Raw genomic sequence first — 19,960 nt, forward strand, 5'->3', positions numbered from 1 at the left:
GGCAAGTTTTTTTAACTAGGTATAAAGTGGCAATAATAAGGCTTGAATTGAAGATTTCATATAATCTGGTCCGTGTCTGGGTACAGTCAGCCGCAGAGAATTATGAGTATTATGACTGTTTGCTAGACTATTAGAGAAATAGGACATACGAGTATGTTTCTGTAGCTGATTGTGCTTTAGCAAATTGACTTCGGTGTTTGGCTGTTTTGCATAATGTAGTTCAGGCTTGGGGTACAACAATAAAACTCGGAAGTTTGTTGCAAGTTTTAAATTTTTATTTGGGAAAATATCACAAAAATATTGCTAAAACCAAACAGAAATGACACAAAATTGTGTAACATAAATTAATAACGACGAATAGAAGTAAAACATCATAAAAATGATTTTAACATAACAAATAATTTAAATTAAATCACTCATTATTAGGTTACATACATCTAATTAGGTAAAACGATAATCTCGCTTGACTGGAATGAATACGTAGGTATAATAGATAGTTATCATAATTATCTTAATGTAATTTGACTAATATTTGGTTTATCAAAATCAGAAGCTCATTAGTGCGTGAAAATACATTATTATCACAGTGTTCAGCAGTTATTTTCATGTATATGGCGTGACTGGTAAAACCTGTATGTGACATAATAAATTACACAAAACCCTTATAAAGTACGTAAACAACCATAGTAAAATGGAATACTGATATCATAAGACCGTTAATAAAATGTTGAGACTTGCCCATTCAGTCTATTTTTTGCTATTTTTATTTGGATATTTTTGATATGCAACTTTGTACATCGCAGACTAGAAAATATTGAGCATTCGTGCTTTTTTTTTTTTTTTTTTTTCACCATTCGGCCTCAGCCCAACAGCTATTTTTAAAGGACAAATTAATAGTTATAAGGGCCCTTTTATAAATACATTTAGATCTTAAACAGGGTCCCTAAATAGAATTGTTCATTGTATCCTTTAATAGAGGTTTATTAATTTTCTAATTGTCGGTATTGCACTGGTCATGTTGCAAGTCGCTGATGAGGCGACGCCGCATTATCCTTATTGTAGGATACTGTAGATTGATTATTAGACTAGGAGGGTTGCCGGTATTGTCCTACACGGATGTCTTGCTGCAGGCGTTGATGTCGCCGATGCTTTTCACACGGCGATGTCGTTTCTGCTTCACAACGGAGTCGTCCGCAGACTTGGCCGGCAGTGGAGAGCTGACTCGGTGCGCGTGGTCTGCCTTTTGTCCGTATCTGTACGACAACATTTTTTACAGTGGGTTGTTATTAATTCTTTTTAAATGTATCCGTGAATTATTAAAATTCTGAACCTTAAACTTTTTTAATCGAACTTTTAGAGTTTTGAGAATTTGAACTAATGTCCAAATGATTATACGAAATAACTTTTTTCAACTGGTACACTAGAAGGCCTAATATATACGTCAGTACCAACCTATGAGTAATTCCCGGATTCTCCTTCACATCATTCAGTCTAGTCCGACTGTCCCTCGTGGAGACGCTGGACTGCGAGTAGAGGCTCAGCGGCGTGTAGATCGGCTCGTACTCCTGCAGCGTCGGTGGCGGCGCGTACGCCATACTCAACTGCGACAGCGTCCGCACGGCTATGGGCGGCGAATATGACAGCTGGTAGGGCTGAGTAGTCAGGCTTAGCACGCTTGAGCTCTCGCTAGAACTTGAAGGTGAAGTACGGTCGTGCTTTGGTTTCAGGACGCCTAGTGCTCGGGTTATCGAGCCCTGTTAAACAACAAATCGTAAATTAAATTAAATTATTGTAAGTAGTAACAAGAAAAAACATTGACAAAACAACTGAGAGGCAAATACAGAGAGTGAAATCGGTTGGGAAGTGACTATATGACGGAGGAGAGAGAGAGAGAGAAAAACAAAGTCACAGTCTTATAGCGTACAGCTAATAACAAATACAAAGGTGGATTGCTTGGAAAATTGACTCATGGAGTAGATTCACAGGGACACTGCCCGCCGTTTATTTTAAGAAGTACCGTATCGTATCGTATCGTATCGTATGGTGAAGTACGTCAGAGCAAACCTTGAAACATACATAAAAACCTGTACCCGCGAAGCAAACAGCCGCAGATTGCCCATGCTAGTCGAAGGTCCGAAAGTCTCAGTGTTATCGGGCCCAAAATTTATAACAAAATTCCTAATGACATTAAATTTTCAGAAAGCGATTCAATATTCGCTAAAAAACTTTAATGTATACTTCTAGACCAAGCATGTTAAAAAATTAAAATCTTATTGTAATAACAGTTATTGCACGATTATTATTTAAGGAATTGTAAACTTTGACCTATGCATTTTTATCTACAATTGTATATAGCTATCATATTTCAAATGTATAGGTACCTGTGTGTGACATGTGAAATATTTTATACCAATAAAGAAACTGTACTAAACCGAAGATCAATTGAGATCAATAGTACCTTGTAGTGCAGATCTTGGGTATCACTATACCATAGAAATGGCTCAATAAAGAAAAGAGAACAAAATTATGAGGGCACCCTATATCAAACGAGCATTTCGTTGAAGCCAATCAAAAAAGTCCAACATAATTGATTTATTCACAGTTTTAATTCCACCGATTAATAATACTTATGCCACCTGCATGAGGGGATAATATGGCTTAAAAGAATTAGCACTACGATGTTCGAATATGGATTTGCATAAAAGCCAATTCAGTACAAATACATACCCTGAGACTATGTCTTCGGGAGTCACCGCTTAAATCAATTCCCGGCAATCCCGTTGCCACCGACCTCGAGAATGGTCGTCCTAACATCCTTATCTGATGCCCGAACATATTCCTGCAAATGTAATGAATCGATTTCATCTCTGCAAGTCCAAGCAGGCAACAGTATCAAAGCCAGGCAGAGCGTTTACGGCTAATCATTTAACACGTATTTATTTAGTTTCATTTACAATATCAGGAAGTTAAAGGGTTCATTAAATTGATGGCTAAGACACAAAAAGCTAACATGCAACTTTTTGGAATTTTATACAATTATTTCTCCTACGTAACCTAGCACGTACATAAATTTAAACGTGTTTAGATAAGATTCTTCTATTTAAAATCGTCAAAGATAACAGCTAAAACACATAGTTGCTGTAAAAGTGAATCAACAATATTAAGTTAATGCATAGACACCAAAAGCATGATGCTCTTTGCTGAAATAACAAATCATGCTTTTTTTATTGTGATAAACAAAAATCAATTATTTGAAGTAAATAGTCCTGAAGGCCTGATTTTTTAATCGTTTCATTAATAAATCGTATAGATAAACTATAAGTTTCATTGCGCAAATATATTATATGGTAGTAAAGGCTTGTGTTAAAATTAATCATTGATTTTTATTTGGGGATTAGAAAACCAGTCCGAAAATTTGAAAATATTTACCATTAGGTATATATATACGAGTTTACAAAGAATAGTACTGCGTCACACCTGCTCCTTTTTCCGACTTGGCTAAAGTACAGTTCATAAGTCACGCAGCACTTTTCTTTGCGAGCCTCATCGGAATATTAAAATTTAAAACAACAATGAAGACGACAAAAGTAAAACAAGCACAAAATATCGATGTGGTCGAAAGTGATTTTTGGCATAAAACCATAAAATGTTGAATGAAAGGAGAAAGAGTGGATAGAGCCCGGTTACAGTGCGGTCTACATGATGATGACAGAGGCATTCATGATGTAACGATAAAATGGTCTTTACCGTTCTGTCCCGACGCAAGGGTCGCCGAAATAGGGGTGTAGAGGTAAAGAAAGGTGGCCAAGTCCTTTATATTTCATCTCGTTAATCAGGATTTATTCACATTTATATGTCAATTGATATTGTTACAGCTGAACCTAATAATTATACACTGTCGTTTTAATTTACAATTATGAATGTATACAAGTCAAAAACATAGTTACCTATTTTACAGTTATAAATGCTATTATTGTTATAACCCTAAAACTATTGCAACTGGTTCTGTTTTTAATTAAATACTAGAAAATGTCCAATTTTATTAACTGGTTCAAAATCTCATTATTCAATTAAAATTTTTGACTATACTAAAAACAAATCCTTTATAATGTTTATTGTTAATGGGATCTGATTCACCCCCTATATAATACGAAGCATTTAATGCTTTTAAGTCAATATCAATTAAATTGTATACATTTACTAATTAATAAAAGATCGATCGATCTCGAGTAAACATTGATGTGACAAATCTAATCTACGGCAAGATCGGGTCTCTAGGGGGCTACGTGTGAACATTGACTCTAACATTGACGAAGGCAAGGGGTACAAAATAATAGTTTCCGATCGCTTGATTTTTGTGATAATCATTTACATACAAACCACGTCTCCTACAATAGATACCTTATCAGTCTTCACTGCTCGTAAAGTTTACATTCGCTTAATAACGTTTCACAAACGAGCGGCTTTGACGGAAGAATCATAAAAAAACTTAGCAAAAAATGCTTTGTGTAAAAATAGCAACTTTACAAACATCTTGATACAAGGAATTTTACATAGATACAGTTTCGAAGTTTGGCGTTAAAGCGGGATTTATTTTTTGAAGGATAACTTTTTTGTCTTTGTGGGTTTATCTTTGTTTTGTGGACAACATGGATGCTCGGGCAGCCTCCACTTGCAGTTCTTCCACCTGGCAAAATATCGTATACCTGCAGGATTGCACCTTACATTATAATCAACTACAGCGGCTCACCTACGAGCGTGGCGCGGGTGGACGGTAGATACTACATGCAGTGTGTCCTGAGGGGTGAGCTGCTACAGATAGTCCGGGACACAGCACTACTCCGACATCGCTCGGTTCCAATTACAACAACAATCAAATACGGCGGTGACCAAGGGGTAATACAATTTTATTCTAATACATTTTGGATGTCTATGCAGCCAATGTGCGAGGTATTATTCATATGTGACATTCCACGGAAAAAGGTACCGTATGGCGGTCGGCGCTTACGTCACATAGCACCGCATTAGTATTGGAGCGTTGTCAATAATAGCGTAAGTGCCAACCGCCATAAGGTACCTTTACTCGTGGAACGTCACATATTTTAACATAAGTTTCATATTGATATTACCTATTTATTGCTAATCTCGGACTATGCAGAAAATTAGTAATGTTCAAGAAAATGGGCTAAATATTATTACATGAACACGAACAGTTTACGAGTATTGTAGTAATTTATAGGACGTATAATTAAATAAGTATGTTAACAGAACAATACAATATTTGCAATACATAGTACAACGTAGTAGTAGTATAGTAGGTAGTAGTAGTAGTATATACGTTTAACATTATTTTCAATTCGTTACATTTTCTAGCTTAAGCAAATATTATATTTTCTTATTGTCATGATTTTAATTTATTGATAAATTAAATACTCACCTCGCTGGAATGATAAGAGCGTCAAATTCGGTGACGAGATGTCTTCTAATAATGCTCTTGGAGGGCGGAATGCCGAGCGCTGTGGCCATAGTCTCGCCCGTGAACGATGGTTCTAGCACTACTAATCCTCCATGGACTCCGCTGTCTAAAACATATCCAAACCAAACACAAACTCGACTCTTTTTAAACTACTTTCTTATCAAGGAAGTATATTTGACAAAAGTAGCACGCAGTTTACCTTTCAGATTTTCAGCAAATTCACCTAAGTCGATATTATGAGCCCACCGCATAAATCTCTGATTGGTCCAAACTAAAGGATCTGCATCTACATTTTCACATTGATGCCGCCTCACAGCCAGCGCCTAAAAAATCATTTTTACTCAGTTAGTTATAAATTTAAATCGAAGAAGTAAACCCGCCGAATTATTGTTTCCCACTAAATATACTCAGCTTATCTACTAGATTATTATCATCAGCCTATCTTGCCAAAATGAACTGAATAAAAAAGAACAACAGACGTAAGACAAAAATAAATGGTATCGAAGTTAAAACTCCCCGAATGTCGGTAAAGAATCGGAAAGAGGAGTGTACGGTACTAGATGATTAATGTTTGCGCATTACATGGGTCGAAATACGAGACGAAACACTGTGACGGCACCAGATAATCGCTTATTTGTTTCTGCACCTTATCATTCGCGGGAAACGGCCATCTGTGTGATGGATGGGTAAAAAATGTTTATAGGGGCTAATCGGTTTTCTTGTTTTACCCCTTTAGCGCTAATTCTGTAAGCGCCTACATTCTTGACGGCTTTAGCCTTTCCCTAGTAGCTTCGATAACTGTGGTAACACTTTGCGCCGACGCGGCGTGGTCTTAATTTATTTATTGCAAATTTCTTGATACTTGCGGATTCATAGTCACTTATTCTCCCATATACATCTATGGCGAATATAATCAAAATGGCTGGAATCAATATTTTTTTACCATAAATTTTAGGAATGTTTGCACTAAATTTTCGATACAAATTGAGTCTCAAAATGGCGCTTAGTCCACTGTTGTGTGGTTTTGGGGCCGATTAAGTATTTTTCCGACCTACACGATACTCACTTGTCTGTCGTACTTCATTATCCTCAGCAGATGTATCCCGTGCACAATGGAGGCCTGGTGGAACTTCCTCGTGACTCCGAGATACTTCTCCAGTTCCTTCTTGCTGATCGTATCCAGCATACGAGCGTCGACCAGGTTTGCCAAGAAAGACTCGGCATACTGTTGGTAAAAAAGCGTAGTTTATTTTGAACATGTTTACTATTTTAGGCTATTGCTGTATATATATTATATTTACTCGTGTTATATGACTCGACTAAGTGAGTTTTTATGCAACATATAGCGAAAAATCAATACGTGTATTACGAATATATACTGTCACGAACCTTGACTGACTCTTTCAATAATTAACGCCAATGACAGGCCAATTCGAGTTTTAGTTATATATGTGATGTCGCACCAGGTATTTAAAGGTTCATCAGCTCGCCACTGGCCAGAGACAACTTTATACAGTGCAAGAGCTGATATAAATGTAATCATTTAGCGCCACTTGCACCATTCCACTAACTCGGGGTTAACCGGTTAAACCTTTTTTTTGACGCAGGGGTAAATGCATTTACGCATCTCACCCCCGGGCTGGGGAAGCCCATTGGGGGGTGGTATGTGGGACTCGCTCCTCCCGTAACTTCCTCTGCTAACCAGAGAAAGAGGAGGAGAATACCCACTAACATCCCCTGCGGCGTAAATGTTAATATATTTTTCCTTTTTTATTTTGGGACGTACCAAATTCCCACGTTGACCAGAGTTGATCATCGTTGATTTTTTCATTGTGATTGACATCTGTTTATACAATTTATAGATCCCCTGCAGCGTTTCCGTCTATGCCGTTGAAGGGGGTGCAATGGGGTCGCGAGCATGTCGACCACGGCTAACCGGTTAAACCTGGAGTTACCATGGTTACCAGTACAATTTGACACTAGGTTAACGGTTTAACCGCTTAACCCCGGGTTAGTGGGATGGTACAAGTGGCCCTTAGTAGCACAGTTAAAAAAGCAAAGCAAAGTTGAATTTCTTGCCGGTCTCATATTGGGATTTTCCCTCCTACAATTTAGGAGGGATTTAAATCTTCTCGGGTCAGCAGAGGTGTAGGATTAGAGCCGGTGTAGCTTTATTTGACGTTGATAAGCGCATTGTAATATGCATAGTTGAAAGTAAACTATCTTTATATTCAATATTACCTGTGCTAGCCCGAGGTCCGGCAGCCACTCCGCTGCGACCCACGCGTGCGTCAGTTGCCCGATGGTGGGATGGCGCACCAGGTCCGGCCGCCGGCGCTCCTCGATGGCCAGCCGCAGCTTCTTGCGATGCATCGGCTGCGTCACGCCCAGCCCCGCCTCGAGGTCCGTGTCCGTCAACTCGAGCAGAACCTGCCCATTCAAAGCACGGATCTAGAACCAACCAGAACACAATATTTGACGCTACTATTGCGTCAATCGACGAAGCTGGTGGTTACAATGATGTTATAATGGAAAAAATTAAATTAACGTTTGCAATTTATTAATTATACAATATCTCGATTTATGTAACTATCGGAATTACTTCTCATTTTACTGTGATAATCGTAAATATTATTTTTTTCACTACTCCAGCTTGTAATGGCTCTTTTTATTATTTATAAACTGATGAGAAAGTTGCATTCTATCCACAAGAGCGGCAAAGTATCTTGACACAAATTTTGTGTTGGAGCAGTGGTTGGCCAAATGATACATAATATTTAATAGCGTTCATTTGGGTTTGATTCGTAATGTTTTACAATTAGTATTTTCCTAGCGTTCGGTGGTAAACATTTTTATGTTTCAGTCGGTAGCAAAGTTTGTTTATCCCTCGTGCCTTAAGCCTTCGCCTCAACATTCCAGTTTTCGAACCACTCGCTACGCTCGTTTCAATTTTGGAATATTTCGCTTGCTAGGGTATTAGGGCCCCCTTGTAAAAAAATGTTTATCTTTTTATTAGGGTTTCAAGGACTAATTAATTCAAGAAACTTACTTCTAACTCTTTAAAAATCTATCGACTTCAGTTATTTCACACACAATTTACAACAAGTGGTGCTAGTATTCGCGTTTGGGGGCATATTTTTTTATTCGAACTTAAACTATCGTGAGACATATTTCAAAATATTTAGATCAGTACGGTTTCACTCACTGTTATTTTTAATTGCTTCTGGCGACATGTTTCGGATTCGGATTTTTTTAATTTAGAGCGCTCAAATATCAGCAAATCTAAAATTAGTAATTCAATTGGAGATTTACGCCAATTTCTTTTCTGATCAAATCGGTCCATTTGATCATCCCGTCTGGACTGGCCTTATATAATCAAAGCTGATGCCCAAAGAAACTGAACACGACATACTTATATTAAGGCATCTATATAAATCATTTTAATATAGGCGTGTAATAATTGTATTGAAATATAATAATGTTATTGAAAGTCAATAACATAATTAACATCAATCATTTAGGCCATTCAACACTAATGAAGCCGACAGAACTAATTAAAACGTGCAAACGTCAATGATACAAACTTATTGGGTAAATAAATAAATTGGTTTTCAAGCGACTGAAAATAGACGTAGTTAAATTAAATACAGTGTTAAAAAAACATTGCGAGCATGCACGTTGATATATTTGAAATAGAGATGACCTGGTTTAAGTGTCAGTGCATTTATTCAATTGTTCAATTTAATAAAAGTTGAAATTAACGTACATTTACGCTGAGGCAAAGCGTCACCGCAACGTATTTTCCATAAAGCGCGCGGTTGTTTAATGCGATAAGCGCAGCGTTAAACGCGATGCGTTTGCCGCACACCCTAATGACACTACCTACATTGTTTAACGTAGTAAACGCAGCGGTAAGCGCCTTGTAATTTTTCCTACATTCTGTTGATCGCATGCGTTCAACGCTGCGTTTATCGCACAAAACAACCGCGCGCTTAAGTAAATTGTTATGAATTTTATGGCAGATTTTTGCGAAACTGATTTCCATATTAATCCAATAATTCGCCAAAATTTTGAATAATGAGTTAATATGGATGGGGTAACAAAACATGAAACATTGGTTGTGTTTGTCATATTCAAATGTACGCGGAACAGTATTTTCCCACAAAATCCGATAACGATGATTGTAGACGTGGATTGCAAAAACGAAATAATAATGGATCGGAGTTACATACCTACGACCGAGGCAAATCCCCCTTTCACGAGCAAACAAGCGATTTTTTTCCATTTGATTCTACATTTGCTGCATGAAGCCTTAACTAAGGTAATTAATGGTCTGGTGAATGCTTTCCGAATTGTATGTGTAGCAGAGAACTTTTTTTTATTTTCAAATCTCAAAGTACCTCTTGGTGAATAATTGCTTGGTGTGTAATGGTTGTGCTCATAATGTAGTAAGGATGTATCTAAATTAATAACGGAAATAAAATAAGGAAGATATATGTTAACAATACCTGTAATGTGTTAATAACTAATTTTGACTAAGAAAAGCTAGCTTTCACCATGTCGTTTTGGAAAACTAGTTATAAAATTAAAAACCGCTTTTTCACTAAAACGGGTTTTCACTATAACATAAATCTTATCTAACATCAGAGACTAGTAAATATTCAAGACAGGCAACCTCCATACAACATTACGCATGCCTTTTTACTATTTTTTCCATTAAAGCTATAAAGCTTTAAACGTATAAACGTATGAAATCTGACACCTGCTGCTATTTATGACTTCTAAACGTAAAATTCGGTATACACAAAAGTCCAATTAAAACATATTTGTTAACCTTTTCGACGCCGTGTCAAACACAAAAGCTGTCACTCGGACGCCACGTCACCGAAGTGTCAAAACTGAAATTAAACTTTATGCACATGCACGTAGGTCTATGTTGCTCTGTGGTCTTTGACCGATTAATCCGTCTTTGGTGTTGGACCTGCGGTGCCGATATATCCGTCATTGGCGTCCAAAAGGTTAAAAGCATTGTAGGCATATTTAATGGCGCCATCTAGTTTAACATTTCAGCATTACAGCTTCATAGCATTAGATTGTTTACTGCAAAATGACCTTTCATACACACGGGGAACCATTCAAACTTATCAATAATACGAGCTCTCTCTGAATGTGGTCCCAATGCTTTCCGCCCGCATGAAAGCAATGGGGCGACAGGATTGCATTGCATGCTATCGATCAAATCGGTACGTATTTATGCGAAGCTAACTGAGCAGGAAGACTACCATCAGCTGCGCGATAATGCTCATTTGTCAACGCTCGCTGATGAACGTTGAATGTGTTAGGCCACGTTGAGAATATACGGATAATGGAATCGGAACAATATTGAATCTAAAGAGGAAATTAAATAAAAATATAAAATGTGGCTATTAGAGTACCTAATGGAAATAAACTTAATGCAATACTACTCTATATTGCACTTCTCGACACAATATGCTCCAATATTATGAACAATACTGTAAATTTTCCTTAACTAAATAGGTATTAGAAACAAAAATTACAAATTGAATTTGTAGGTTTCTAATGTGAGAAATACGAACCTTCCCACTTTTAACGTTGTCTGCGACTGCGGCAGCATACTGTGGCATGCCCAGTGCCAGTTCTAGCCACGCTATGATGGCAGGAGCCCTCCACCGCGAGAGAGGCAACGACGCTGCCTCGCGGAGTGCTGCCTCGCTGCCGAGCGGCGACCACGCTCGGGAACCCGCGCCCGCGTACACTGGTTCTAGTTACATAAAATTCCAGTTTTAATGTTTATAAATTCAAGTTCAGGATGCATGGATGATCTTGCACACTAACATTTCTTACGGGGAGCGTGTCGTAGGTTCACGACGAGTCCGATTTTGAATGAGCCCTCGCGCCGTTGGCGAAAATGAGGAACATGCCCATATTTTAACATTCGACCGAGTTGTGTAGGTAGTTAGTATGGTTTGATAGTTTATACTTAGTTTACCCGTGCAGTTATAAGTTCGTCGAGTTTTGTTATTAATGAAAATACGTATTGATAATGGAATAGTGGACGGATTTTTTTATTTGAATGGAGCTCTCAAAAAGATAGATACAATATTCAAATGTCTCGAAGTCTTAGTCATAGGTCCCACTTTGTCGCTTACCATAAGGACGAGATTTGATTGTAACTTTATATGAATAACCTGTCAAAGCGTCCTTATGGCAAGCGACAAAGTGGGACTTTTTGCTTGGAAATGACACAAATAAATATTGCGTTTTGAGTTAATGGATGAAGCTTTTGGTAACATAACGGTTAAAACCGTAAAATAAATTTCAATTCAGTATTTATTTTAGGTAGAAATAATTGAAGTGGTTCGGAGTTATAGTGTGACATAAAATAGTAGAAATTAAATAAAATTGAACAAAAAAAATTCCATACTAAATTAATGCCACCATCAAAAATGTGACAATTACGTAGGAAGTGGCGCTCTTAATAATTTTCTACAATTTGTTCTCGGATTATGACATGGATATACATAATTTTATCATGCATCAATAAGAACATTAAATGAATATAGAAAAATATAAACTCGTGCTCCAACAGTAAGATATAGTAAGAGGAATTTGAAATATCAGGAGAAGCTAGTAGTATGGAGACGACCTTGACCATTATAATCCAATAAAGAATGTGACAAAAGGCGCAGTCACTGCTTGATATACTATTAATAACACATACGAACCGCCCACGTAGCGCTAGGGGACTTGATGCGATGGCAAGGGACACGCGCAAAATCTAGAAGTTTTAGAACCAGTCGCAATCGCGCCCACAAGCTCCCTTCTCTCCCAATCACATACGCCATACGCTCACCAGTACTCTTCTGTAGCTGCTTGACTAAACCTATACTCACTAGACAATTCTCCCTCTTACCGCTCTCGTGTCCGCTGTTGGTTGCGCTGCCTGACTTGGTGCGGTGACGGGATCGCGCGAAAACGCGCGAGATTGAGCCCCAGGCGGAACCTCGTCCGCGCGCACCTTTGCCCCCTGAACGCGCTCGTAGACCACCCACTAGCCCTGAATCCTCGCCCGGGCTCGAGAGCTGCTCCACCGACCTTTATAAGAATTAAAACATTAACAAATTAAAATTCAAATTTAAAGATTTATTTGTTCAACATAGGTAAGTTACAAGATGTTAAATACATATTTCAGTATCACTATGTCGTGCCTATTGGCATACAAATTCAACAACAATGTAGGTATATTTCATATCATTTCGTGTCTGTTTCAATGTCATTTACCAAGATGCAAACATCATAAAATTTTGGTAAGGCTATCAGACTTCGAGCAACGCGGGCTCCCTACTAGGGTAATTCCAGTATAGATGCCCCTGTGGGATATATGCCTCGAGTTTAATTTATACTAGCAGAACTGTGGGACTAAAACTCCACTACATAACAGCGAGCGCTTCCCCTGCAAGCCTCAGGGCCGCTGCACGCTGTTAACATGAGCGCGAGCGCACGAGTTTCGTCAGTGAGTGCCAAAACATTCCGCGGCTAAGCTTCGAAGAGCGTCAACATAATATTCATAAGTATTTGTTTTCGAATAAGTTTCTCTTTTACCTCGGCAGAGGGGAAATAGTGCGAATGCCGTCTCTCTTCCCACATGTAGTAGGGAGCCCGCGCTGCTCGAAGCTATCAGATGTATTTCGCAATTAGGCTACCGTATGCTTATAATAATGGTGGTAACAATATTTAACATAAAGGTGGCAATAGGTAACATTTCTTGAGTTATTCGGTGATAAGCTGATAAGGTACCCTTATTAGACACTACAGTATAAAATCCATTGACTTAAAAGCTATGATTTTAATTTAAATTAAGAAATTATGAATAAAACTCACACCTAACTAAAGTTTATAGATATATGTATATATGCAGATATTCGCGATACACGTGATCCAATCCCCACAATGTATATATTAATCTAAACCTTGCTTGTATGCTCACTCTCTCATAGTTTGAAACATGAGGATCCGCACATTCCACGCAAACATGAACTATATACCCGGAATGTTTGATGTTTTAATCATACTTAGTTTGAAACTTTACTCGGGTGCTCTAGCGAAGTACGAGTAGTACTCATATAAGCTAAAATTTAGGTTCATTTATTTACTTATCAACTAGGTCTAATTAAAAAAAGACGATTAACTAAGTACAGCATTTAACAATATTGAATGTATTTATAGTTTTTAGTTTTTTTTTGTTTTTTGTTTGAGGGACAGAGGCTGTGACCCTCGTGCTGGATCTTACCTGGTCCAACAAATATCCTTAGCCATTCAGCGTGGCAACGCAGCTGGCATATTTGGAACATTTGGGCCAGGTAGGGAACAGTTCGGGACTTAAAAGGAAATTTTTGACGGGACTAGTTTGTGATTAATAAGTTTTTATATACTAAGTGTATACAGTTTAGGTTTAATAGGTTAGTTTTAATTTTATATAATATTGTAATTTTATTTATTATAATTATTTTCAGTTTATAGTTTTCTAATAAGATAATGAATTACAGTGTATTGGAATGCTTTACATTTTGTGATATTATCACAAGCGTCAAGGAATAAGGATCGTACGTTATGTCAAATCTTGTAGTGTTGATTTATATTTTTAGATACATATGAGCTAATGTGTTCACTGATTAAATTTATTTATTTCAGTTCACTAGCTGTTTAAAGAATGTCAACTTTAAATAGTTACTATTACTTTTATTTTAGATCAAAAGCTGTTATAACTTGCAGTGCCTACGTAGAAAGCTTAGTTAATAATCCTGTAGGATACCAACCTTGAGAGAGAGCCCGCATCAATGGATCTTGTAAAGGGAGAAGCGCTGTTGTGTGGCGACAAGGTCGGACTGCAGTCCCGAGGCGTGCTCACTGGCAACAAGATTCATGGTCAATGCTCTGCCCATTTAGGACGAGAAATGGGTAATAACAAGTTTTATTTCAGGGGCCCGATTTTTTAATTTCGAGCGCTCGATTTCATGTGACTCCCTTCGATATACCTTCACTACAGGCATTTAAACATATTTATGTATGCTATTATTTATTTTATTGTATAATGTTATTGATTTATTTTATTTATTCGTGGACGATAATATTGTAGTTTTCCTTTTCAGATATTATTGAACGTTCTGTAAGTTTGTCTATCTAATTCGAATTTTCTACTCATTAACTCTAAGGTTAGCTGGAAGAGATCCCTTATAGGGATAAGTTCGCCTTTGTACCTTAATTTATGTGAATTTCATGTGATCCTTTTTTTGTACAATAAATTGATTTACTACTACTACTACCTACTTAAATTCAACTAATAGAATTGAAAAGGAGTGGTCAAAACCACTAGATTCCCAATTTCTATTGCTCGTATTTCATAAATATCAATTCGCTGTTTTCCACAGAAATCGAGTGACGAAATCGAACGCTCGTAATAAAAAAATCGGCCCCCTAGTTGAAGAAATGTCACTTTTGACACTGACAGATTATATTCATAATAAATCCAGAACAATGGGGGGATACTCCTCCTTTCGGAATTTCTCGGCTCCGTTCGGCTCAGCATTGCTCCGAGCAATTATTAGGGTTGACACAACTTTACGTCCCTTTGCGTGCACGACCACATATAAGATAATGACTTGAATTTTGACAACCCTAAATAGCCGAAAGGGATAGTGCCGTACATTAGAAAGGGACAGCGTGATTCGTCTCTGAATCGCTGTCGAACTTCAGTTTTGTACGAAGAGTCCTTTCAGTATGGTAGTACTATTATTTATTCTGTGCCCAGAACAAATGTATGACCTGTTATTACAATCAGAATATTCCGAATAAGCCTCCTAAAGCCATATTCAGATAGTAATTTATCGTTATCAACGGTTATGGATATGATCTACCAGCTAACAACAGTGGCATTTCTTGTTGAAGAACTGTTATGTAAAATTACTTGGTGAGACTGAACTCACGGTCCCTGGATCGATACTCTGCCAAGCCAACTGAGCCACCAAGACCTCATCCATTAGTCCTTTAATTTCGCAAAAGTGGAGTAGCAGCAACGAAAGCACGGCTTTATCATTTATCGCTTTAATAACATAACCGTTACGTTCTGATAAGCCTATAAGTGTTAGAGTAATGCATAATGGGCAGGTATATTATACTCACAATGTATAATCGAGAACATTCCTGGTGAACCACTTCAGAAAAAAAATTACATAGAGATAACCAATTACGATGCATTTAGGATTCTTTGGTAACAATGAAAAGGGTAATAGCAGGTAAACAAGAGGTAGTAAGGATAGTTTATTAGTCGTTGTTGTTTAGGCTAAGCTTCGGCTCCCCATTAAGATAGCCAATTAGAATGCATTTTGGATTCCTTATCTTAGTTTGCAAATGCCGACCGACACAAAAACAATGGACGGCAATAAACTTTACCTGAGCTAACCTATTTTTTCAACACCCACATTTTTAAGCCCATATGCTATTGGTTATCACTTTTATGATATCGCCTGACCGTCTGCAAGACATTTAAACGATTTGGACAAGGTTAAAAGATTAAAATGCCACCATGAGACCGAATGAGCCCCACAGTTCAAATACAGCCTGTCCCCTAAATTATAAATGAACACAAATATACTTCACATTTACCACTTTGTAAAGAAAAATATTTTTACGGTAACCGGAAAACTACGACCTCGAACCATATTAAGACTAACGTGATCGTTATAATTCGTAGAACTTTCCCTTTCGTCCATAGAAAAATGTACACTCGCCACAGATATTATGTCGAAAGTAAACAAAATGCACATATAAACTTATATAAACTTTAATGTCAAGACAAGCATGTTCAATTATTTTTCATCACATACTGTAGGCACCTACAGGCATTTTTGGTATTGACTGTATGTGTCCCATAGTGGGATTACATGCCGATGATGTTGATGAAATATTTATAAGTACAAAATAAAATACAAGTGCTCGATATACACGCATCAGCTCCAAGAGCTGCTAGTGTATCAAATAAATAATAATAATAATAATAAAAGTGTAACGAACGAAAGATTTTAACTTTCTTTGTTCATTTAAGTAGATTTACTCGTCTAGAATGTTTGATATAAATTCCTTCTTTATTAAAATGTCTTGAGTAAAAATAGCATATGCTTAAAATGATATGACACTATGATTATGAGGTTCGTTGAGCAGCATCATAAAAGCCACAGATAAGACAAGCCACCGGGAACGCTTACTCCGAGACAAAGAAAAGCGACGCCCGTCCCCACGTCCCCAGATAAGGAAAAAATGGCGTGTAGCCCAAGTGTAGCCTGTATCTTAATAAACATACGAATGTTAATTTAGCTGACATATAAAAAGGTGAGGAATAACAAAACACATTTGGGGCATAAATTGTGCCACCATTAGCCCCTTATCTGGATCTGTCATCGCGGGCAAAGCATTTACTCCCATTGTTTAACGAGTGCATAGTTTCATTCCAACCAGTACGTGTTAGACCTTGAAACCTGGTAATAGCTGTACGTTATTGAGGACCTAGCATTTTCGGTTTGCCTGAGACAATAGGCTCAGTATTTCATTGTAATAGCAGACCGGTTTTAAGACTCAATCTCGCCATTAAGTAGGCTTTCTGTAATAAAACCCCTGTCTGGTAAGCGGAAATTTTTACCGTCCTGCCATTTTATGCCCCCTGATAAGAAAGGAACGACCGAATCTATAATAATTAAGGAGATACGATTCACGCTTTTTACTAAGTAGCTGAAATAGAAGTTAAATTTCACTTAATAATCATGAGGGCTTAAAAGAAAATCCTTTTTTTATAAAAACGAGGGAGCTGCAGGAATTTAATTTCCTTTAATCTGCTACATTTTACAGAAATCGTTTTAAGTCCTTATTATGCATCAATGAATCTTAGGTATATTTATCTATGCATTAAATTACCCATTTTTGTACGTCGTTATACAAAGAAAGGTCGTGGCCTGCGTGATAATAAACTGTTATTGTAGCCGGGACTGCTTGTAGACGGTACAGCCATGAGCCGTAAAACATAGGTAAGGTACCTTAGATTAGCATTAAAAAAATATTCAAATATGTAGGACGACGATGCTCACTTTCATCGGTTAAGAAATAATATTTTTCACATGGCTTGGATACGGTGACAGCCGTCATCTCATCTCCAAACAATGTATAATCACAATGTATGTGTGTGTGTGTGTAACCATAAAACGCAAAATTTTATTGTGCAGTTCGCCTCGAAGTAAACCCGCGATTCACTTAAAGGGGGGGGATTCCACCGGTGTGCGGCACTGTGCGACACAAGCATTTTTGTACTGAATATGCTTGTGCCGCACAGTGCTTATAGTGTACAAATGTCCAATAAAAAATTCATGAAGTAGGTAATTTGAAAGTACTGCGCGACGCTCCGTACTGAGCAATAGTTCTATGTGGCCAATGCAAGAAAATACTGCAACATAGAAGTTTTCTCGTTTTATCTTACCGGTTTTTTACTTTTGCGTAACGAAATTAAAACAATAAACAATATTTCAATAAACAATAAGATTTATAAAAGCACATCATGTATTATTTAATCGTGCCTTGTAGCGCTACCTCTTATCATAGAGTAACTTATACTAGAGCGGTACTGTCATAGTAAATTTTGTAACCCCAGTAAATTCACTGCCATCTGTCGACACACTTTAAAACTAAAAATGAATATTTATAAAAATACGATAGAATGTATTTAAATATAGATAAATGATTTTTTTTATTTGCATTAATTATTTTTATGATTTTGACCCATGTTCTTTCACTGATATGCGTTAAAATGGTTAAATAACAAACGAAACTGTCAACGCCATCTATACGACTGTAGGCCAAAACTAGTAGCGCCCTCTGAACGAGAATCAAATTTTCTTGATTTTCGAGGCACGTTTTTTCCTTAGACTGTGTCCATCTATTACGGAGTTATATCTATCTTTGCTCTTATCAACCATATCTTGGAACTAAAGACAAAATGTTTATGTTTTAACAAAAGTTTAGAGGTAACTTGAAAACTATGGATAATAATGGAATACAAGAATTCCATAGTAGTTCAAAATTCGAGTTGATTTTGTCTTTTTAAAAGCACATCGATCGGGAGGTTATGGCTCCGAATACTCTCTTGCACATCAGTTGACCAGTAATAGCTACAGACCCCTCATCGAATCGCTTCTGCCTGCTAGCTTTAATATTTCTTTGATCGATCCTGCTTAGGTACGTTAGATCATGCAGTAGCTTCATCTACGCTTTTACCTAATTTCATTTAAATTAGAACAAATGGACTAAAGTTATCGCGGAACAAACTATAATAAATCAAAAAACTTTGAAATACAAATTAGGTGTCCCTAGCCAGCTGTGTGCCACTTAAATGTACGAATTTCGCTTCACTTCGCTCACTCGTTTGGTAATATAGTTGGTAAAACCAAATTGTCAGTAAATAAGAACAAAAAAAAACTACACTCATCCTTTTCTTTTGGGTGCTAGTACTAGTGTAAGACAAAGATAGTATGATTCTCTCTATGTTTGAAATGAGACAGTCCTTTGACAAACTATACTTGTATATGACTTACATTGGTAAATGTGGTGAGCCGAAGACACAAGTGACGCGGCGTCCGTGTCGTACGGGTCCAGCAGAGGCGGCGCGCCTTCAGCCGTGGAGTCCGAAAGGTTGCCGCCGCACACCGATGTGGCGCCGCCGTCGCTGCTGCCTGTCACTGAATAATCGCCTTCAAATTGTCTTTGACATACTCTGTCGCTTGTCGGCTCGTCGAAAAAATCAATAGAGACCAAGAAAAGTCTGCAACGATTTTGATAGCATACGCAGTGCAAGCGTTATTTATACGTCGTAATTTCATAGAAGTTTGACGTACATCAAACTCATTGCAGACTTTTCTTTAACTCTAGTAACCTTTAACCCTTTCAGCGCGTACAGCCCGGTTAACATTTGTCTGACGTGCCGTGTTATGTTGTGTCGTGTGTCAAATGTGAACCGGGCTTAAGACACACGTCATGTTAGTCGTGTAGCGCTCGCGCGCGTAGCGCTACGTTGATTATTGAGAATTTACTTAATATGCGTTACGGGTACGCTGTCTTACTGCATTGCATGCGATACGCAGTAAGGCCAGGCCTTCAGTGTGAGAAATGATTCGTAGCGTTTTGTCGTGACAGAGCCTTCAGGCGCGACCCGCGCGACGAACGGGATAATTTAAATTGTTATTGATAAATCGTGGTTTTATTGAATTGCAAATAGTGATTATGTCTTATTAAAACATGCGAATTGTGACGTTTGTGTAAAACGATATCTTTCATTGTAGTAAATGAGTTTAACTATAAAGAGCTTTACTTGCAACAAAGTATGTTGGTACCTAATGTTACATTGACTGCACAAAACAAATAACTAGG

At 37.6% G+C, this 19,960-nt stretch overlaps 1 protein-coding gene across 8 annotated transcripts in view; it reads right to left on the reverse strand.

The window, feature by feature from the left end:
• Window positions 1–231: 231 nt before the first annotated feature.
• LOC134746121 (kazrin) overlaps window positions 232–19,960 on the reverse strand; it is a 125,682-nt gene continuing 105,953 nt past the window's right edge. For 3 of the 8 annotated variants that reach the window (XM_063680390.1, XM_063680391.1, XM_063680394.1), the window contains 11 exons: window positions 19,129–19,284; window positions 14,314–14,404; window positions 12,411–12,592; window positions 11,074–11,258; window positions 7,718–7,927; window positions 6,543–6,701; window positions 5,676–5,799; window positions 5,438–5,582; window positions 2,728–2,839; window positions 1,453–1,754; window positions 232–1,253 (listed from right to left, as the gene is read on the reverse strand). In XM_063680390.1, coding sequence (XP_063536460.1) covers window positions 1,109–1,253; window positions 1,453–1,754; window positions 2,728–2,839; window positions 5,438–5,582; window positions 5,676–5,799; window positions 6,543–6,701; window positions 7,718–7,927; window positions 11,074–11,258; window positions 12,411–12,592; window positions 14,314–14,404; window positions 19,129–19,284 — 1,811 coding nt within the window. In that variant the 3' untranslated portion in view covers window positions 232–1,108. Of the gene's footprint in view, window positions 1,254–1,452; window positions 1,755–2,727; window positions 2,840–3,809; window positions 4,707–5,437; window positions 5,583–5,675; window positions 5,800–6,542; window positions 6,702–7,717; window positions 7,928–11,073; window positions 11,259–12,410; window positions 12,593–14,313; window positions 14,405–19,128; window positions 19,285–19,960 lie in introns of those variants that run through there. The other 5 variants (XM_063680392.1, XM_063680393.1, XM_063680397.1 and 2 more) reach the window with 5 other exon arrangements.

The sequence above is a fragment of the Cydia strobilella genome, chromosome 12, assembly GCF_947568885.1.
Source record: "Cydia strobilella chromosome 12, ilCydStro3.1, whole genome shotgun sequence".
Lineage (NCBI taxonomy): Eukaryota > Metazoa > Arthropoda > Insecta > Lepidoptera > Tortricidae > Cydia > Cydia strobilella.